The 21,657-nt window shown below is 57.6% G+C and overlaps 1 protein-coding gene across 1 annotated transcript in view; it reads left to right on the top strand.

The window, feature by feature from the left end:
- Positions 1-16,900, top strand: part of TTC34 (tetratricopeptide repeat domain 34) — a 22,171-nt gene extending 5,271 nt beyond the window's left edge. Inside the window, exons 2-8 of the mRNA XM_027110738.1 lie at positions 3,564-4,410; positions 5,802-6,027; positions 7,178-7,382; positions 8,274-8,440; positions 12,262-12,532; positions 13,314-13,528; positions 16,260-16,900. Coding sequence (XP_026966539.1) covers positions 3,564-4,410; positions 5,802-6,027; positions 7,178-7,382; positions 8,274-8,440; positions 12,262-12,532; positions 13,314-13,528; positions 16,260-16,787 — 2,459 coding nt within the window. The 3' untranslated portion in view covers positions 16,788-16,900. The remainder of the gene's footprint in view (positions 1-3,563; positions 4,411-5,801; positions 6,028-7,177; positions 7,383-8,273; positions 8,441-12,261; positions 12,533-13,313; positions 13,529-16,259) is intronic.
- The last annotated feature ends 4,757 nt before the right edge of the window (positions 16,901-21,657 follow it).

The raw sequence follows: 21,657 nt of genomic DNA on the forward strand, positions 1-21,657 counted from the left end.
GGGGGGGGGGGAGAAGATGCAGAAGAAGGTGGTGGCATAAGGATTTTCTCTACCAGTTAATACAAAGCTATGATAATCAATACAGAGGATATTGACTTAAGGGATAGATAGACTAATAAAACCAATAAGAGAGGTTAGAAGTAGACCTGTATTTGTCTGGAGCTTAACATGTGAGAGTGCGCACTGCAAATCTATGGGGAAAAGAGGACCGTGTTATCCACTGCATGGTGCTGATGCTCTACCTCTAACCAGGCGCAAAAACAAGTAAATTCCAGGTGAATCATGTTAATAGCTAAGTTTTACAGTTTCTAAGAGAAAATATGAGAGAACATCTTAAGACTTCTGTGTACAGCTGGGCTTCTTAAGATACAAAAAAAGTGGAGGGGCTTCCCTGGTGGCGCAGTGGTTGAGAGTCCGCCTGCCGATGCAGGGGACACGGATTCGTGCCCCGGTCCGGGAGGATCCCACGTGCCGCGGAGCGGCTGGGCCCGTGAGCCATGGCTGCTGAGCCTGCGCGTCCGGAGCCTGTGCTCCGCAACGGGAGAGGCCACAGCAGTGAGAGGCCCACGTACCACAAAAAAAAAAAAAAAAAGAACAATAAAAGTGGAAATGGTAAAGCAAAATTTGATACATTTGATTAAATTGAAAATTTTAAACTTCTGTTTTGCCCATAACTATGGAAAATGAGAGGAGAATCCACAACAGAAGAAAATATTTGCAAAATATTCAGTGGGCAAAAGATGAGTACCCAGAGTATTTGAAGAATTCCTACATATCAATAAGGGAAAAAAAATCCAGTACAAGAATTGGCAAATGCATTTCCCAAAAGAGAAAACACAGATGGCTAATAAACAACGTGCGGAAAATATTCAACATCATAGTAATGATACAAATGCAAATTAAAACAATGAGACACCACTTTCTACCCAGCAGATTGGCTAGAAAGGTTTTTTAAATAAATGAGCCTTACCAGCGCTCAGGAAAATGAAAATTGGAACAACAGTGGGGTAGCATTATAGCATTTTATATTCCCCCACTGCCAGATTTTCAAAATGTTTAAATCTAACAATAAAAGATTCTGGCTTTCAATAACGGTGAAGTAGCTGGACTAAACTGTGTGTCCCACATATAATTATAAAATTGGGGCAAAATATAAAATGCAAATAGTTGGCAACCGAACAGTGACCAAATGCAGGGAGAAACTGGAGACTGACCCCTAAAAGATGAAGACTGTACAGGTAAGATTTGCAGGCTTGCAGCGTTTTGCCTCCTTAATCCATGTTTTTTCCATGTAGGACAGAAAGTTGCCATTTTACTGGCCTGAGATATCACATGACAGAAGTTGGGGGTGAGAAAAGTGACTGTAAAGGTAGAAGGCAAATCCTGAAAAAGAGAGAGCCACATTCAAGGGGGAAGGGTGGTAAGACCCCAAATCTGTGTATTAAAGGCACTTAAATCCTCAGCTGACCACTGAACTATACACAGATGGGAGAGACTGGGTGGCCTGAAAAAGCAACAGCTGGAAGCTGCAGGAACTAATGGAGGTTTCAGCTGCTGTCCAATAAAGAAGACAGAATTTGGAGTTTGATCCTAGCCAATTTAACTGCCTGCGGAAACAAAAGTCAACGCTCGTCAGAGGAAGACAACTGAACCCAGAGTCTCTACAAAGAATCAACCAGATGTCTAGTGTACAATTTAAAAAATTACTAGGCATGCAAAGAGACAGGAAAATAAAAGGTGAGCCACAGTCAGGAGAAAAAGAAGTCAACAGAAACTGACCTCCAGAGGATCCCAGGGCTGCAATTAGCAGACTAAGGACGTTAAAGGAACTGTTATAAATATATTCAAGGACTAAAGGAAAATATGGTCATAGTGAATGAACAGTTGTGGCATCTCAGTAGATAGGTGGGAACTATAAAAAAAAAAAAAGAACCAAATGGAGATTCCAGAATTGAAAAACACAACTGAAATGAAAAATTCAGAGCAGATTGGAGACAGCAGCAGAGCCAGTGAACTTGAGGTACAGTAGAAAGTACTCAATAGGAAGTTCAGCAGGAAGGTGAGCAGAACCCTGGTGACCTATGAGACAATAGCTGGAAGTTTAACGCGTGCAACTGGAGTCTCAGAAACAGAGCAGAGAACACACTTCCATGTGGGTAAATGATAACCAGCCCCCCAGGCCCCATGGGCTCTCCATCTGCTGCAACTCCCTAGGATCTCTGAACTATTGCAAAAATCAGGCATACAGGTGTTTTCTCCAGGACTTAGTAAATGACGGGGAAGTCTCAAAGTTTCTTTAAATTTGGCCACCAGGAGTAGACTGGGTGACCTTGTTGTTGGTTGGTTGTTTGATCTCAGGGCGCAAGATGCTTCTTTGGGTTGGTTATGTGCTGTGTTGTGACACTTACCCACAATGGCAACAGGGCAGGGCAGCAGCAAGTTTGCTTCCATGCAGACGTGAAGGCTTTGCCCTCTCCTGTTTCAGTGTAAAGGATTATTACTGTTGTGGCTCTTGAGTTAGGTTATAAGGAGAAGATCTGAAGGAGTCTGTGCAAAAGGCACTGGAGTGGAGGTTCAGTGCCCCAGCACTGTGACTCGCCGGGCCCTGAGAGCTCCCCTCCCCAGCAGCACTTTCCTGACCTATAACGCTATAAGGGTGGGCACCCATGACCTTGAGCTCCTACCAGCACTGGGTTTTCTGCAATTCTTTCAACGGCACGCACCCGCCTGGCAGGGACGGGGTGGCTTGGCTTTCTTTACCAGTCGGAAAGCCCCCATTCACACAAGCCCCAATTCACATGTTTACGCTGCTCGGATACAAAGTATGGGGACGGTGGAGGTGAGGCCGCTGCTGATGGGAAAGCTCACTGAGTGACGCCACCCACCAGTCCTGGTTCCAGGCCTGGACACACATTCATCCATTCAATCCTCGCAGCCCTGTGAATGGAGACCATCCTCGTTCCCACTATAAAGCAGAAAAGGAAACTGAGGCACGGCAAGATGCAGTAAATCCCCACGTCCCCCGCTCGTTAAGCGGCATTGGGTGCATCACCCCTCTTTCCGGAACCTGATGGGGTGATCTCATTGCAAAGACGTGGCCAGAGAAGCCAGGAAACAAAGATGCTGGCCCCTAAAACGTCACAGGCTCAGTACCTCAGCCCTGACCTGGGGGACAGGGGTGGAGTGGGGTTGCTCTCAGAAGAGGGAACTCAGCCCTAAACTCCATCACTGCAAGTGCCAGGGGTGTTGTGACGAAATGCCCGGGGCTGCTGGGCTGGCTGTGAGCCCAAGTGGCGAGCAAGTGGCGAACCCAAGTGCTAGGTGAGCTGCTAGGGAGGCCCACCCTGGTTGCCCCCTTCCGAGCCTGCTCTGTCCCTGATGGGCTGAGGGCCTCCTGCCAGCACTCATCCTTCCGGTGCCATGTCCTGGGCTTCTGGGAGACTCAAGGGAATCGCCGTGAGAGGCTTCAGAAGGTCCCAGCACTGGAGGGCTGGGGTCTGCAGGTGGCTCCCCTGGAGGACGTGGCCCAACAGGCAGGACCAACACCTCTGTCCTCTCTCCAGGTGAGCGTCGGGCCACCCTGCTGGTCACACGCGCTGCCGCGACCTTCCTCCTGGACAGCGGGGCCCAGGACCTCCTTCGGGACCTGCACGAGGCCTTCTCCGAGAGGCCCTCAGGAGCGCGGAGGCAGTTAGAGGCCGTGCTCTCGGCCGGGGACCGGGAGCGTCTGCGGGCGCAGGTGCAGGAGGCCGCGGACGTAGGCTTCGCGCGCTTCCAGGAGACCGTGCGGAGCCGCCCCGAGCTCCGCGAGGACTCGGGCCGCGAGCTGCTGGCCCCGGTGACCCGCGCGCTCCGGGTCCTGTGGCGCGTGGCACCGCCCGGGGCGCGCCTGGCACTGGGCACCCGGCTGGCCGAGTGCCTGCTGCTGCGGGGAGACGCGGTGGGCGCTCGAGCTCTGTGCGAGCGCTTGCTGCGGCCCTGGAACGCCGGGGACCGTGCGCGGAACCGGGCCGGGGACCGCGCGCCCCTGCTGGCGCTGCGCGGCTTCTGCGCGCTGCACGCCGGCGACGCGGGGCGCGCCCAGGAGGACTTCCAGGCGGTGGTGGAGCTGGGGCCGCCGCACCCTGGTAGCTGCGTGCGAGCCCTGTGCGGCCGCGGGCTGCTGCGGGTGCTGGCGGGCAGTGCGTTTCTGGGCGCGCTGGACTATGTCACCGCCTGCCGCCTGCGGCCCGAGGAAGCTCTGCTTGTCACAAAGGCCTACGTGCCCTGGAACCAGCGGGGGCTGCTAATGACCGTGCTGCGGGAAGAGGGCCGCAGGATGCTGCAGCGGAGGCCGGAGCCGGGATCCGAGAGCGGGCCAGGCCGCAGGAGCAAGGCTGCGGAGACCGACAGCCGCGCTGCGCAGGAAGGGTAAAAACTAGCCCCGTGCACGCCTGGGGCTGCCGCTTCATTCTGGTCTCCTCCAAGTTAGTCGCGGTGTGTTTCCTACTACCTTACAGTAAACTGAGGCAGGGAGCTGCCAGGTGATTTCCTTAGATTTAGCGCCGGGGCCCGGATCTTAGGACCCTCGGTCCCAAAGGGCAGGATGCATTATGGACTTAGTTGTCAAAGAAGATTAGAAACGCAAAAATGGGAATGAAGAAATAGAACTTACCTGTCATCCCACTGTTACATTTCCTTGTTGTTCCTCCTTGTGCGTATGGAGTCCACTAAACTGAATTTGTGCTCTGTGTGCAAATACATCCCACCTGTTCTGCTCCCTAGATCATGAACACTTCTTTGGTCCCTAGATACGTTTCTTGGGCAGCCCCATAGCTCATCCTGTGAACGTGCCATCAATCCTTCGGGCTCCAGGGTGTCTGCTCTTAGTTATAACGCATCCTGGGTAATCTCCAGCCTATGCAGTGTTCTGTGCTACGGATGGAGACAGAGGTGGAGCTCCTGGGTCAGAGAACACAGCCCCCGCGAGGCCCTTGACTTTGGAGCTGCCCATCTGCCCATCAGTCCACACGCTCCAGCCCTCACGCTCCTTTCGCAAAATTCTTTGCCAGCCCAGTGGGTGAACCTGCAGCTGTTTTGACTTGCATTTCTCTGGTAGCTGGGAGGTGGCAGGAAGGTGTTTTAGCAAAGCTAAAAGCACTGAGCTGAGGGGCCCCTGGGGGGGGGGCATGTTTGACGTCAGCCCCCTCGCCCCTACACGCACGCACAGGCACGCACGCACGCACAGGCACGCACGCACGCACGCAGGCTTCCTCAGCCCCCTAGTTCCTTAATTTGCATTGCTTTGATTTGATGCTGAGGAGGAACTTTCTTGTAAGAGATTTGGGGCCCTTTATATCTTTTCTCTCTGGGAACTGTCAAATTTGAGGCTCCGGCCCCTTTTCCCAGTGGGAGCTCCTTCTCATTTCCAAGAGGGCACCCTGGGTGTTAACCAGCTCTGCCTACAGCACCCCTGAGCCGTGCAAGGCCACTTTTATCCTGTTTTTACAGAAAAGAAAGCTAAGGCAGGGTTGGCTGGAGTCAGCATACAGCCTCAATTTCTCATCTGTAAAATGCCCGCTCTACGGGGTGGGGGAGAATGGGGGGGGTGAGGGCCAAGGGCTGTATGTCGGAAAGGGCAGCCGTGCACTCTGGGGATGGCACGAAGGCCCTTCCAGCAGGAACCTGGTCTCTGAGGCCCAGCGGGAGGGGCGCTGCCTGGACCAGGTGCAGGGATAGGATTTGCCTGCAGCCTGCCTCCCTGGGCAGGTGAGAGGGGTGTAGCACAGGGGTCAGCCCTCTCCCAGCTGCTCTCTCCACAGGGACGCCCGTGGCGTGTACCAGCTGGCCATGCTCCTGATGGAGCTGGACACGGAGGATGAGGCTTCGCGCCTCCTGGCGGCCGATGCCCTGTACCGCCTGGGCCGCCTGGACGACGCCCACAAGGCCCTGCTGGTGGCCCTCTCCCGAAGGCCTCAGGCAGCCCCTGTGCTGGTGCGGCTGGCCCTGCTGCAGCTCCGGAGGGGCTTCTCCTATGATGCCAGCCAGGTGAGGGGGCCCCGGTGGGCCACAGCAGGACAGATGGAAACAGGGCACAGCTCTGTGGAGGGCACCAGGCCTCCACCGGCCCTCGCTCAACACCCTGCAGCCCAGAATTGAGAACAGGCAAAGCTTGTCCCAGCCCTGGTTCTGCCACCTCCAGCAGGTGCCTCACCTCTCTGACCCTCAGTCTCCCCATCTGTGCCCTGCTGTTCCAGGTTCTCATGAGAATTAGCTGCAGCAGGTACCCCAGGGCCCAGCAGGTCTCCAGCGTGCAGTGGCGCTCTGTATTTGCTTTTCGTGTGTTGTGAAGAAAAAGGGCCATGAGTTGAGTGTAAGCAGAGCTTAGTCCCAAGTAAACTAGGCTTGGAGGTAGCCCTGTCCCGGGGAGGGGGAAGAGCAGAGGAGCCCCAGGCCCTCAAGCCCTGCTTGCCTCCCCTCCCTCAGGTGTTATGAGGGCTTCCTGTTGGAACGCGGCAGAAGATTATGTTCCAGGGGCAGATCCAGGCTTTGGGGCAGGGCTGTGGGGCCTGTCAGCTTCCCTCTTCCGCTCTGGCCTGGTTTGGGTTCTGGTCTCCCTGAGCTGGGCCATAGGGGTGAGAGGGAAGGATGGTCTGGGACCGGTGTCCGCACAGGTGCAGCCAGCAGGGGCAGCATCGGGCAGGCCTCTGTGAAGTTATGTCTCCCCGAGGGTCTCGCTCCTCCCAGAGCAGGGATCGATTCCAGGGCTTCTGCTCTGCACCTTCCGAAGGACTCCCTGGGCCCTCTGTCACTTTACGACTTGAAAGCCCCCTTTCCCCACACTTCTCAGACCCGTGGCGCATGGGCGCGTGAGGCGAGGCGAGGTCTCCATGTCACCGAGAAGGAGGCACGGCTCAGGGACACTGGGACCGCCCCCCACCCCGCCCCAGCTCCTGACACTCAGCAGAGGAGCAGCCCAGAGCGGGGCCCACACCTCCCGACCCAGTTTTCCCTGTGCTCAGCTCCGGCGACCTGCAGTCCCTGCCCCCATGAGCCACGCCCCCACAAGCCACGCCCCCCCACGAGCCACACCCTTGCGGGCTGCATCCCTGAGCCACACCCCTGCACGGAGGATGGGGGTGGACTGGTCCAGCCTGGGGCACAGGGAGGACCAGTGGTGACGCCCCTGCGCCTGCAGCTGGTGAAGAAGGTGGTCCAGTCTGGAGACACAGCCTGCCTCCAGCCCACCCTGGACGTCTTCCGCCATGAGGACCGCCAGCTGCTGCAGGGCCACTGCCACGCGAGGGCCCTGGCCATCCTGCAGACACAACCAGGCGGCGCCGAGGGCAGAGCCCACACCAGGGAGGCCATTGCCTACCTCTCTCTGGCCATCTTTGCTGCAGGTAGAAGCCGCCCTCGTTCCTCGTTCCTCCGGGGCCCCCACCCTGTGCCAGGTGCCCAGGGCCAAGGGGTGCCTCTGCCATGCGGGGGAGGGGCTGTGGTCAGGCACCAGGGAGTCTGAGCACGTGCTTGGCTCAGGGGCGTGGCGTGCTCCCGGGCCACTCACTGCAGCAAGCGCACTAACGCCTAGGAGAGGCCCGACCAGCTGGGAGCTGAGCTGGGACCTGAGCGGGGACCCTCTCCTCAATCCTGGGCCACCATTGTGCACACCCAGGGCCCCGAGGGTGGGGGGGCCAGACTCAGCCGAGGCCCTTCTCCCAGCTCAACCCTCTCCCTCCATCCGCGGGGGATGAGGGCCCCAGCCCCCGAAGCCCTTCTTAGGAATAGTGGGGGCAGCTCTGTGTGTGTGCGCCTGGTCTCCCCGCTTGCCCAGCCCACCCACCACGCCCTGCCCTAGGCACAGGCGGGTCAAAGAGTTGGGCCTTCTCAGCCTGGCACCTTCACGGCTGCAGCCATTCTGTGACCTGCCCCGTGGACCCTTCCCCTCAGCCCCGCCCCTCTCCTGGCCTCACTTCAGATGCAGCTGCAGTGCCCCCACCTCTCAGAAGCCCCCTCAGACTGTCCACCAACCCTCCCAGATGCCACCCCTCCTGGCTGAGCTCCCCGTGTCCCTCAGCCAGGGCCCCTGGATCAATCCAGACTGCTGTTCCCTGGTGTGCTGTGGTGCCCAGCAATCTGGGAGCTCCCTAGGTGACCCGAAAGCCGCTGCACCCCCTCCCCCTGCCCCTTGGAGCACCAGGGCAGGTGCAGTAACTCCTGGGTGAGGGCAGACACACTGACCCTGGCCGTGCCCAGCCGAGGTCACATCTTGACGCCACACCCCCTTCCTCCAGGGAGTCAGGCAAGTGAGTCCCTGCTCGCCCGCGCCCGCTGTTACGGGTCCCTGGGCCAGAAGAAGACGGCCATGTTCGATGTCACCTCCGTGCTAAGGGCTGAGCCGAGGAACGTGCAGGCGCTGTGCGGACGGGCGCTCTTGCACCTGGCCCTAGACCAGCAGAAGGTACGGGCCCACCCTCCCCACCTGGGGCTGGGCAAGTGGGGGTGCCTAGGGTAGGTGCTGCCCTCCTTCTCAGCCCCCCAGAGAGAGGAAGCAGGGCCAGGCCATCTGAGCATCAGTCACCCATCAAACCCCCGCCTGTACCAGGGCTCACGGGAGCCTCACCATCACATCCCCGGTTTGGGGGAGTCTTTCCCTTCCACCTGCAGAGTCCCCATGCCCCCCCCCGCTTCAGTCGGCATGGATTGATGTGCAAAGCCTCAGGATTACTAGGGGGCCCCCCACCTTACAGTGATGAGACCTCCGCTGCCCCCTGGGTGCCACTCTGAGCTGTCTACACAGGGCCTGCGGATTTGGGTGGCCAGCGTGCAGGGGCAGGGGTGGGAAGCGGTCCATTGCAGGCCCAGGGCAGGTCCCTTCCAAAGGGAAGGTGTGCAGCCTCAAACCAACAGCCCTGGACAAGGGCACTCTGCAGCCAAGGGCGATGTCATTGGTGAATAACGGAAACCGATTGTCTGCCCTGATGCTTCGCTGGGCCAAAGTACAGCCCAGAGGTGTCCTCCCTGCCAGGTTTCTGAATTTCTTAAGGGTTGGGATCTTAGGAGACAAGGAAGAATGATCCAAGATGCCACTGGGATGACGGCATCTCAAGATGGTGTTTCTGCCTGTCAGGGTGTCTGTGTTTCCCCCAAGGGCACTGGCAGCCTGATTTCTGTTCCAGCTGGGCACACGCCTGTGCTTGGGAGCCCAACCCTATGCAGGCCCCTTCCTGTGCTGGGAAAGCACCTGTAGTTCTCAGGGACAAGCCCATTAAACAGAGATGGGATTCGGCCAGGAGGACCCTACTGCAGGAGGCGGACCCCTTGGAAACCCACCCCTGGGTGATCTCGACATGCCAGCAACTCCTCCGAGAGGCGCCTCAGAAACAGCCCTCCCGCCGCTCTGTCCAGGGCAGCAGGGCACGTGGCAGGGAAGGTCAGCCTGTGAGTCAGGATGAGGGAGCAGGGGCACCCCACATCGTCACACCCATGAACTTCCTCCTCCTGGAGATGGGCTGAGGCCAAGCACCGCATACCCTCTGGCCCTTCACAAGAGAGGAGCTCTGAGCCAGCCTGCCAGGTCCAGAATCCAGAGCCCTGCTCCCCCGCCTCTAGCTTTCTGAGCAGGCCCTGTAACACCTCTGAGCCTTGTTTCAACATCAGTAAAATAAGGCGGGGGGTGGGGGGAGCAGTGCTTGTTCAAGGCCATCCATGCTCAGCCTTGAGGGGGCTGCTTATTCAGTGCTGTCAGATGCTCAGCATGGTGCCCGGTCCCTAATGGGCTCCATATGTGGCAGCTGGAATCCCCATGAGTCGGCACAGACTTGGACTTTCCAAGCTGATCAGGTGTACCACTGGCCAGCACCAGGGTCACGTAGGGCCCCGGTCATAGTGTAGGAAGGATCGGAGAGGACCGTCTTCCCATCCACCCATCTAAGGGCTCTGTCTCTCCAAGACCTTCATCCCCCACACACCTGCTCCAGGAGAACCCCATCCCTGGACTTTAAAAGTATCTAGGCACACTTCCAGTGCTGGCTAGGAGAGGGTACCTGGTGTTGGGCTGCTAAAAACAAAATATCTGGATAAAATACATGACAACCGTCTTCAGGCCCTGAACAACAGGCAGTGGAGAACTGCCATCCCGGAGGAAAGGGGAACCGCACCAGGGGAGTCCAAGGGGAGCCCCACGATAACCTTTCTTCCTGGGGAGGCTTTCCCGTTACTGCACGAGGAGGTGGGGCAGTCAGCTTGCTGAGCTGAGGAGGCAGAGACTGGGGTTCCAGGCTGCTGCAGTCGCTGGAATTTGCAAGGAAGGGCAATGGGGAACAGGGGGCTGTGCAGAGAAGTCTTCATGGGATTCCAAGTGGTTCTTGTCTGAGTCTGGGCTGCACAGGCAGGGGCCCAGCAGAGCTCACCCGTGGCAGGAGATGTTGGAATTCTGACCCTGCCAGAGCAGAGACCTTTCTGAATACCTTGGGTGCTTAGCTGAGACCACACCCCAAATAAAGGTCATAGCTTAGGACTACGTTCAAAACTGAAATGGACCTGCCCTCACAAGGAACAAAACCAAGTCCAGCAGAACCAAAATGCCCCACCAGAATAAAACACAACCTCCTTTATGAGAGGGTGACATAGTGCAGACTCTCTACAATGTACCATCCACAATGTCCAGCCCCAAATGAAAAACTGCTAGACACACAGAGAACCGGGAAATGTGGCCAACAGTAAGGAAACTAAGTACTCAATAGAAACAGATGTTCGTCTTGAACAGCCACCTGAAGATGGCTCAGATGCTGGAATTAGCATACAAGGATGCTAAAACAGTGATCGTAAACATGTGAAGAACTTCAAGGAAAATGTTTTCATAATGCGTGAACAGATGGGGAATCCTAGCAGAGAAATGGAAACTATAGAGAAGAATCAAGTGGAAATTCTGGAGCTGAAAAGTATATCTAAAATTTTTAAAATTTACCAGATGCGCTTAACAGCTGGTTGGAAATTGCCAAAGAAACGGTTGGTAAAATTGAGGATGGACCAACACAAATCATCCTGTCTGAAGAACAGAGGGGAAAAGGACTTTTTCCAATGAAGAGAGCTTCAGTGACCTCTGGGATGATTCCAAGCAGTCCAGTATACGTATAACTATAGTCCCAGAGGAGAAATAATGGGGCAAAAATATATGCATGTGTGTATATATGTATATGATGTATATGTATATGCATATGTATTTGAAGAAATAATGGCAGAAAATTTTCCAAGAAGCTCAACAAATCCCAAGATGATAAACACAAAAAGAACCACACCTAGGCACACCTTGATCAAATTTCTGAAAACAAAAGATAAAGAGAACATATTCAAGGCAGCCAGTGGGAAAAAGAAACATTACATACAGCAGTATGAAAAGATGACTGACTTGTCATAGAAACGATGGAAGCCAGAAGACAATGGAATGGTGTCTTTAAAGATACATATTTTGGGGACTTCCCCAGCAGTCCAGGGGTTAAGACTCCACGCTTCCACTGCAGGAGGCACGGGTTTGATCCCTGGTCAGGGAATTAAGATCCCACATGCCATACAGCAGGGCCAAAAAATAAAGGTACATGTTGTCAGCTTATAGGACAACTGCCAACAACTGTTAGAGGCAGAGTTAAAAGGCCAATGGAGGAACTAAAATGAAATACTAAAACTATTCAGTTAACCCAAAAGAAGGCAGAAAGGGAGGAAAAAAAAACAAAACAAAAGACCATCCAATAGGAGGTCTAGAAAACCAATAGGAGGGTGGACCTGAAGATGACTCCATGGCTTCCGACTGTTGGCCAGGTCAGAGGTCAGATGCAAATGGCTCACCAGGGTCAAGGCTCTCCTAAAGGGGCCCATCCTCCCCCCTGGCCTTGTGTGCTTCCACAGCACAGTCAGGGCCTCTAGACTCCTCCCCCGCCACTCCAAGCTGCACACTCAGCCCCTGGCCCGTGGCCCTTCTGGTACCAGCCCAAGCCCACCTCTGTGCCATAGTGGGTTCTTTATCAGTGTGGCTCTTCTGGGGTTCCAGACCGTTTCCCCCGTCCAGAACTCTGATACACTTGCCTCAGTTTCACCACGCCCTCCATGAATGCTCACCATACGGGCCCTCACGTTGGCTGACCCCCATTCCTACCCCATGCTGGGAGGGCAGGAGCTGGGCCCTCTGCCCATTCTGGTGTCGCCAACACCCAGCATCAGGAGGAACACGACAGATACCCAGCTGGGGCCACTTCTGCCACCCACCCTGGCCTCCTCCCCTTGCAGGAGGCTGTGGACGACATCCTGTCGGCTCTGAGGCTCAGCCCAAGAACGGCGGTCCCTGAGATCCGCTCTCTGAAGCCAGAGGTCCAGGCCCTCATCACGCAGGGCCTCTCATCCCGCTGCCGGGCCCTGTTGATCCAGCTGCCGGGCACAGGGGCCCGCCTGAGCAACGAGGACACACAGAGCCTCCTGGCCGCGGGGGAAGCACTGATCGAGATCGATGCCGCGCAGCCCAGCTGGCACATCCTCCTGGCAGACGTGCTGGCTGCAGCGGGTATGTGTCAGCCCAGACACGCAGAACATGGGCGTCTGTCCCTGTTCCTCCCACCCCTGGATCCTTTTCTTTAAAATGGGAGAAAGAGACTCAGGACTCTGGGTTGTAAGGTCCCTTCCAGCCTGAATCCCAGCACCTGGTCCCCGTATGGGTCCTCCGTGTGGCTTTACCCACCAGGAGGTGAGACAAAGGAGTGATTTGGGGTTTCGTAAAAGGCTCAGATGCTCAGGCCTCCTCATTAACTCATGCGTGTATTCAGCAGATGTTTACTGAGTGCCCTGTTCTAGGTGAGATTGTCTTAGGCCCACATGTGTCGGTCTTCCCTGCAAAACCTTGAAAATATTCCAGCACTAATTTGAAAGGGAGACCTCTCTGCAGCCTGCGTTTCACAGGCCTGTCATCATCACTTGCAAGCCTGTGAGATGCCCCCACCAAGGCTTTCAGGGCCTCCGGGGCTGCTCTAATCCCATGCAGCCCTGCTCAGGAGAGAAAGCAGGTCCTTGCAGTGACCATGGTGAGGGGGCTTAGAGTCCTGTTACTCCACCTGGGGGTCGAAGAGTGTAGTGACTGCCCCCAAGTCGAGGGGCTGGGTCATCAGGTGAGTCCGTGTGAGCGACATGGTGTCACCGTGCCCCTCTGCTCCCTGCTCCTTCCTTCTGGTGCTGAGCCCCTCCATCAGCCAGCCACTCCCAGAGCCAGCACCAAGAAAGGCCGAACGGGGCTTCCCAGTGGCCCCCCTGCCCCAGCTCCACCCTGACTGTCCTTCCCCAATCCCTGACAGGCAGCTTTGAGAAGGCCGGCGCCCGCCTGCAAAAAGTCCTGCACCTGGCCCCTGCATCAGAGGCGGCCCGGGCCCGGCGTGGCCTGCTCCGGCTCAAGAAGGGTGATGTGCCGGCCGCCACACAGGACCTGCAGCGTCTGGCAGAGACAGACGCCCAGGACCTCGGCTTCCTGCTGCATCTCCTGGAGAACTCGGAGAGGCAGAGCCTCGCCCAGGTGGGCACAGCACCCCACGGAGGCCCCAGCCCAGCCCCTCTCCAGCACCTCGGGTGGGAGACCCCCAGGCCCGGGGCTCCGGGTATGCTAACTCCCCGTGCGCCTGGTCTCACTTGGACAGGGGGTGGGATGGAGGTTCAAGCGGGAGGCACCCAGATCTGGCCAGCTCAAGCCCTGACACCCCCAGAGACCTCAGGGCTTCTTTACATGAGGCGTACAAGCCACAGCTGACTCGGGGTCTGGGAGAGGGAGGGGACCCCATCCTCAGAGCCAGACTGAGCCAGGCAGGAACACCTGGCCCTCGTTGAAGCCCACCCCAACCCCAAGGTCAGGCCAGGATAGGTGTGTCCCTCCCAGTGAGCGCGTGGGTGGCGGGCCAGCTCCTGCCCCTCGTGAGCTGAGAGGGACCCTGAAGGGATGTTGGGCTGCGGCTGCTGCCTCTTCGGGTGGGTGTTCCACTGCTCATCTGACAAGAGCAAAGAGCACCTTCCCCCAGGCCTTGGGTGGAGCCACTGCCCGCACTGTGGCCCTGGCAACTTAGTGGGGGGGGGACTGTTTCGGGGGAGGGGGAGTTCACTTCAGAGAGGGAAAGTGTATGGAAGACCCTGAGACAGGGCAGTGGGGGTGCGGGCGGCCCTGGAGGTGAGACCACGGTGGCGACAGGTGGGCCAAGGCAAAAGCCTGGAGGCAGGAAAGATCTCAGTGTTCAGGAAACAGGTGGGCAACAGGCAGCTGGTGTGGGAGTGCAGGGGGAGGGGCTGGGGGGGGGGGGCAGAGGGAAGGGTGTCCTCCATCCTGGTCTGGCCACCTTATTCCCTTCACTTGCTGGAGGCAGGAGCAGGAGAGGCAGGGCTTTGGAGGGGGTGGGTGGTGAAAGGACCAGCAGGTTGGAGTGGGGCGGGGCCAAAAGCATCAGCCGGTGAATCAAACCCCTGCGCGGCCAGGGGCACGTGCTTCACCTCCTTATGCCTCCGTGGGCTCTATCACTCAGGGTCCTTCAGGAAAACGAAAACCGCACTAGGCGTGTCAACGAGGGGGTCAGTAGGGGAGTTGGCTAACATGAGCGTTAGGGACGGAAGGAGTGAAGCGAGCAATAGGTCATGCAGGGGGCGACAGGCCTCGTAGGGCTGAGGGGGCCAAGAAGCGTGTTAACAAGGCCTAGAACTCAGAGGAGCGGCCGCGGAGCCCGGGGATGTCGGAGGAGGGGGCCTGGCTGGGGTCTCAGAGCCTTGAGGCGGGGGAAGGGGGGCTCTAAGCTGGGAGCGGGGACCTAGGTGAGCGTCTCTCGGTTCACAAGGCGGGGCTGGGCAGGGCTCTGTCTCTGAGTTGAAACGACGGCCTGGGCCCGGAGGAGAGCACTAGGCAGGGCCGCCTGGAGCCCAGATTCGGTGCCGCAAGGATTCGCTCCACGTTGGCTGTGGCCGGGCGACGAGGGCCGACCCGGAAGTGAGACGGAAATAGTGGCGCCCCGTTTCCGGCGATAGTACGGCTGCACGGCCGGTGGCGCCGCACTTTTCCCCAGCTCCGGGAGGACCACGCAGAGCCCGTGGGGAGGGCGCTGCACGGAAAGGATGGGTCGCGGGTCCACGTCACACAGCAGGGCCGAACTGGCTCCAGCCTCCCGCCAGCCTGTGTGCGCGGTCGGGCTGGTGGGAAGACAGGACCATGCGTTCAGCCCGCCGGGTGCTGGGTGCCCTGTGCTCTCCTGGGGACAGGCGGGGATCGGGGCGTTGCTAGTACCTGGCTGCATGGAAGAGGGAGGGTCTGGAATGTGCCCGTTCAGTCCGTGGGGGGCCACTGTGGGCTCTTGGCAGCAGGAGGAGACGAATGAGGCCAGCGTATTTATCCGGGCCAGTTCGGCGGAAGAGGTTAGGCATTTTGGCAGGTTTGGGGAGTGGGCTTCAGTCACACTCAGAAAAGGAGAGTGAGCCTGGGGGCCAGAGGAGAGGCATCGGCTCTCGGGGCTGCGCCATCCGACGGGGGGCAGCGCCATCCAGACGGGGGCAGCGCCATCCAGACGGGGGCAGCAGGGGACTCAACCCAGCAGTCCCCAGGGAGAGAAGTGCCAGGGCGGACAGCGCCCTCTGATCTCTGGCCTGGCCCTGCGGCATCCAGCGAGGCCGAGGCCGAGTCCACCACAGACCTCCTGGACGCACCGCTCTGCCCGTCCCTCGGGAGCAAACGCAACCCCAGCCCCTGGGTCATGCTGGCAGGCGCTGGCAGTGCAGGGGGCGCCCGGAGAGTGTCTCCCTGGCCTTGACTCTGGCTCCACAGGGCCTGCGGGAGCAGCTCGTTGGTTAGCGAAGTGAGAAGCACAGTAGCGCAAAGCAGACCCTGCTTTTCTGACCCGGGGCGCAGGGGGAGGCCCAAGGAGCAGGCTCAGCGGAGGCGGTGTTTGCTTCTGTCCTCGGGGCCAGGGCGGCCTCGGTGGGTGGGCAGGGCGGGAGGCTGGGAAGGGGAGGGGAAGGAGGAGGTCACCCCGGTAAGAGAAGCTGGGCCCGCAGGTGGGGCAGTAGGGCTGTGAGGAGGGGGAGGACGCCTTCTGAGCAGGGCCTGCCTAGGGAGAGCTTGCAGGGTGGAGGGATTGCAGCGGGTGCCTCCACGCTGTGCCTCCACCCCTTCCAGAGGGAGCGGGCAGCTTCTGCCTGGGGAACAAGCAGCGGCCAGCCCGTGAGGGGCCTTCAGTGTTCTGGGTTGACCTGACCTTCCTCCCTCCGTCCTCTCTGTGCAGGCCGCAGCCCAGGAAGCTGACACCCTCATGAACTCAGGGCAACCCGGCCAGGCGCTGGGCTACTGCTCACTGGCCGTCCTGGCAGGTGGCGGTAGCGCCTGTCACCTGCGCCGGCGGGCTGCCTGCCTAGCTGAGCTACGGGAGTTTGGCCGGGCACTCAGGGACCTGGACCACGTGCTCCGAGAGGGTTCAGGGGACGGTGACCTCCAGGCACGGGCGGAGGACTTCTGCTCCCAGGGCCGCCTGCTTCTGAGCCTAGGGGACGAGGCCGGGGCCGCCGGGGCCTTTACCCAGGCCCTCAGGCTGGCGCCCGCCCTAGCCCAGAACAACCTGTGGCAGCGGCCAGGCCGGGCCCCCACTGCCCACGTGCTCCTGTGCAGGGCGCAACGCTGCCTGGACGAGCAGCGCTACACAGAGGCCTGGACGGCAGCCGAGGGCGGCCTCCTGGTGGACCCGGAGCACAGCGGCCTGAAGAGACTGAAGGCGAGAATCCGGAGGGAGGCAGCCTCGGGCTGCCGGCTCCACTGAGCCAGCGCTCCCCAGGCCCAGCCGTGGGGCCCCCCTGTCGTTAGCATTTCTCGTCCGGACCCTGGGGTGCACCCTGCCCCCAGATCGGGGAGGTGCTCACCCACCCTCCCCCTCCTCCCAGTCCTGGGGTGGGCTGGTGACACCCAGCCTCGGGAAGCAGAGCAGAGAGCTCCCCGCTTGCCTGAGTCACCATCCCAGGAGGCTCAGACACCCTCCCCTCGACAGCAGCCTGGTCCCCAAAGCTGCGGCCCTCTTGGCCCACACGTGGGGCTCGGGCCTCAGAGAGCAGCCCCAGTCCTGTCTGTGGCTTGGGACCTGCAGGGTGGACGGGGTTCAGGCCGGCCCCTCGTGGCCCTGGGGAGACGGTGCCAGCCCAGGAAGCCCTTCTCCAGGTGTGAAGCAGCCCTTGACCCTGGCCTGACGTTCGGGCCAGCCTCCTGCAGGGTCTGGGCCCCCTCAAGGACAAAACTGCCAAGCTGGGCCCCAAACCCACGCTTACATCAAGGTTGTTCTCCAGGGAACCCAGTGCCTCCTCCCCCACCTGCCGTGCAGAGCCCTCCGCCCCCCCGAGGGGCCCCTGATGAGCAGAGCAGCCAGACGTCTACTCGGCAGGTCTCCGGCAAAGCTGCCTGATGTCAAGGCGCTTCCTACGTGGATTAAACTGAGCCACCCCCGCTCACCAGTTTGCTTGGAAAACCTTCTCTCCTGGCGGGAGCGGAGAAGCCCACCCTTCTCCCAGCACTGGGGTTTCAAAGAAGCCAGGTCCGAGTTACGCAGTTTTTCTCTCCTGTTCCCGAACGCAACTGCTGGACGGGCCATCGGGTAAAGCCGGGGGCCATGGGGTGCGTTCGCCCCTGCTGTCCTGCCCCCAAGACGTCCTGCCCTCATCCGTCCCCTTAAGGCCAGAGATCCCCGTGCTGAGCCTGCAGGTGCCCGACTCACCACAGCTGTCCAGGACCTGATGCTCTTTGCGGAGCCCCCGACGTGCCTCCCACCCCCGGCTGCTCACTGCTGAGCTGGAGGCTGAGAAGCTGGGCCTGGATGTGTCCCGACAGAAGGCACAGAGGGCAGCCCTCTCCCTGCAGCCTGGCCACCTGGCCTCATCGCCTGCCCCTGCTGGGCGCCAGGACTGCTCACAAGTGGGCCTCTCAGCCCGCGGCTTCCTCTCCCCGCTTCTCCAGGGCAGAAGCTGGGAAGGTGGAGCTAACTGCTGTCAAGCCCCTCACCACCGAGCGCATCTCCCAGAAGCTTTTCACGTGTGTTACTGCTTCCTTTTTCTCACTGGAGGCTGAAGTAAGCTCGTCCTGTTCTGAAAGCTGAGGCTGGAAAGGTCCAAAGGTTCACAGATGGTCACAGTCAAGTTAGCCGGGATGTCTGGGGACCACTCCCAAGCTCCCAGCTCTCCGGGCAGCTTCAACAGAAGACAGGCCTACAGGACCTGCAGAGAGGGCTCATCCTCCCAGCTCCACGGGCCAAGTCTGCCCTGCCCTGAGTCGTCCCCGCCCACCTCCACCTGGGCAGGGGGTGGTTCTCACATCTGCAGGTACACGTGAGGCCACCGTCCCAGCCTCCTGTTGTGGCGCCCAAGTCGACAAGGGCTAGCGGGCGCCGGACGGCCTCCAGAGCAGATGATCAGGTGGGTCTGACGCAAATCAGACTCCCCCCAGAGCAGATGCTGCACCTTGTTTTCTCAAAATCACATTTCAGGTCACCAAGAAAATGTTTATGATGTGGTATAGAGAGCATTACCTACTCTCAAGGCGATAAAGCTATAAATTAATTTTTTAAAATTCCCTGCAGGAGGGGCTTCCCTGGTGGCGCAGTGGTTGAGCGTCCGCCTGCTGATGCGGGGGACACGGGTTCGTGTCCCGGTCCGGGAAGATCCCACATGCCACGGAGCAGCTGGGCCCGTGAGCCATGGCCGCTGAGCCTGCGCGTCCGGAGCCTGTGCTCCGCAACAGGAGAGGCCACAGCAGTGAGAGGCCCATGTAACGCAAAAAAAGAAAAAAAAAAATTCCCTGCAGGTGAAACACCTCTTGGATCCAACAGGAAATCAAATCTGGAATTGCAGAATATTGGAAAAAATAATTGTGACAAAAACAGTCCAGGGAAGCCCCTAAGGGATACAGTGTCCAGAGGGAGGTTCACACCCTGAGTATATAACTGACCAACGAATATGAAGCACATCTTCATCTTGAGAAGTTAAAAAAAGACAATAAAATAGAGAAAATCAGCAGGTAGGAATTAGTAACAGTAGGAGCAGAAATTAATGACTTAGGAATAGAAAAATGGAAGAACTCAGAAATCCAAAATACAATTCTTCAAAAATCAAATAGATGAACCAGTAGCTAACTTAATCTAGAAAGATGGAAAAAGCACAAAGACAAATTTTTTGTAAGTAATAAGGACAAAATAACAGGAAATGTAGAGAATCATAAGGCATTACTTTTCTCAATTTCTGCGCAAATAAATTTGAAGGGCTGGATGAAATGTATAGGTTCCTAGGAAAACATTATTTAACTAAACTAAGTCCAGAGTAGACGTAAACATTACACGGGACAATTACCGTGGAGGGAAACAGAAGGTTGTTAGGGAGCTTTCCTCAGAGCAGCTCCAGTTCCAGATGGTGTCAGGGAAGATCTGCCAGCCTTTAAAGAACAGTCAACTCGTAATTGCTTTAAACTCCTTCATAGCCAAGAAAAAGAAGAAAAGCTTCCAAGTTCTTTTTTTTTCCTATCGAAGTATAGTTGATTTACAATATTGTGTTAGTGTCTGGTGTACAGCAAAGTGACTCAGTTATACATATACATGTGTATATCTGTATTCTTTTCTTTCGATTCTTTTCCATTATAGTTTATTACAAGATAGTGAATACAGTTCCCTTCCAAGTTCTTTTTTGAAGAAAGCATGATCTCAACCAAATGAAAGCCACAAACCAAGAAACCCTAAATGAAATACCCACAAACCTGAATCCAACAGCACGTTAAAAGAATAACACACCACAAGCAACGTACACGGGAATGCAAGGATGGTTCACAATTGGGAAAGGTGTTCATATAGTTTATCACAGAAATAGACCTAAGGAGAAAGCGAGTCCCGTGACCCTTCCTGGGTCTGTAGCGGGGGCACGGGTCACGTGTGGTAAGTCCACTCCAACACGTCATCTCCCTGTGCCATTGGGTTCCTTCCTCTATGGCACACAAGGGAGGTTCTGGCATCTCAGCTTCATTAGCTACAGACCACCATTAAGTCCAGATAGAGTCACTACCCGCAGCTGCCGTGAGCCGACACACAAATGCAGAATCTGGCAGGTGCACCCGTATGAATGGGGCCAACCCAGCCCAGTGCTGGGCTCCCTCCACTGTGGTCTGACACCCCTAGACCCAGTCCCCACACGTAATCCTCAGCTTTCTCAGTGTCAATTAATTATACCTTGAAATTCTTTGGGTGGATATGCTATTTCCTTCTGGGAAAGATGTCGTACTTTCCCCCACCCTGAGCGTGCTGAGATTGGACCCTACTTATGGGTCTGGGGTCAGCAGGGGGGGTTGAGTAGAATGAGGATCCTCTTTCTAGGCACCTGATCCACGTGAGGTTCTTGCAGGGTCTATAGTGAAGAAGGGCTCGGGCTTCCCTGGTGGCGCAGTGGTTGAGAGTTTGCCTGCTGACGCGGGGGACACGGATTCATGCCCCGGTCAGGGAAGATCCCACATGCCGCGGAGCAATTGGGCCCGTGAGCCACAACTACTGAACCTGCACGTCTGGAGCCTGTGCTCAGCAACAAGAGAGGCTGCAACAGTGAGAGGCCCGCGTACCTTGATGAAGAGTGGCCCCTGCTCGCTGCAGCTAGAGAAAGCCCTCGCACAGAAACGAAGACCCAACACAGCCAAAAATAAATAAATATAGTGAAGAAGGGCTCATCTCCTCAGACCCTGGAGGGGCTCAGAGGACCCTGCGTGTTCAAGGTTCTCAGCTTCATCTGAGCCCAACCAGACATCCCATTCCTCGTTTCAGGGTCCCATTCCTTCCCAGTCAACGCCCGAACTTTCTCGTAAGAAACTTGGTGAGGCTGTGAAGGCACCAACGCTGCTGGGATTGTCCTACTCACAGGATCAAATGCTGTGTTTGCCTTTCAGCCACATCAGCGCTGTGCTGCTGAGAAATGAGGGACTCTTAGGGCTGTGGCTGGAGCTGAGTGCAGACCTGAGCTTGCGAGTGTCCAGGACACCAGGGACCTCGGCTGCTGTCATTCCGTCAACAGTGGGGGCAGCCCTCAGCTCCCGAGGCCCAGATTCAGCTGTCATGTCACAGCCGAGCTCGGTGGCAGCTCGGTCACTCCCAAAGCCACCGTGTCCCACGGCCTCAGGCCCAAGGACACAACTAGGCCAGTCCCCAAACCCATCTCCGGAGGCACCTGCTGGGGCCACTCCTAGTGCCAATTTATGTGTCATCAGGGTCCACTCAGGAGACAAAAACCACACCCAGTGATTCAAATAGCGAGAATTTAATATAAAGAACAGTTAGTTACGGGGGTAAAATAACTCTAGGGTCACGGAAGTAGCAGCCGAGCTCCAAAACAGGCAACCCGGCCCTCAGCACAGGGCCCTCCCGCCCCCAGGTGTTTCCCAACCACACTGTTGGGCCAGGCACTGCACATCTGTCTTCTCCTCTGACTCCGTGGCAAACCTTGTAGGGGAGGGGACCAGTGTTCCAGCTATTGGGGCTGGGTTGGGCACTCAGTGACGGAGCCCTGGGGCACAGTCAGACCGCCCTGGCCCCTTCCCTTCTGCCCAGGAGGCCCAAGGCCTGGCCTCAGGATGCAGCGAGCAGGGAGGGGGTGCGGGGCCTCCCAGAGGCCCGGCTCTCATCC

The sequence above is a fragment of the Aethalodelphis obliquidens genome, unplaced genomic scaffold, assembly GCF_003676395.1.
Source record: "Aethalodelphis obliquidens isolate GAN/ISIS:26980383/991018 unplaced genomic scaffold, ASM367639v1 scaffold9, whole genome shotgun sequence".
Lineage (NCBI taxonomy): Eukaryota > Metazoa > Chordata > Mammalia > Artiodactyla > Delphinidae > Aethalodelphis > Aethalodelphis obliquidens.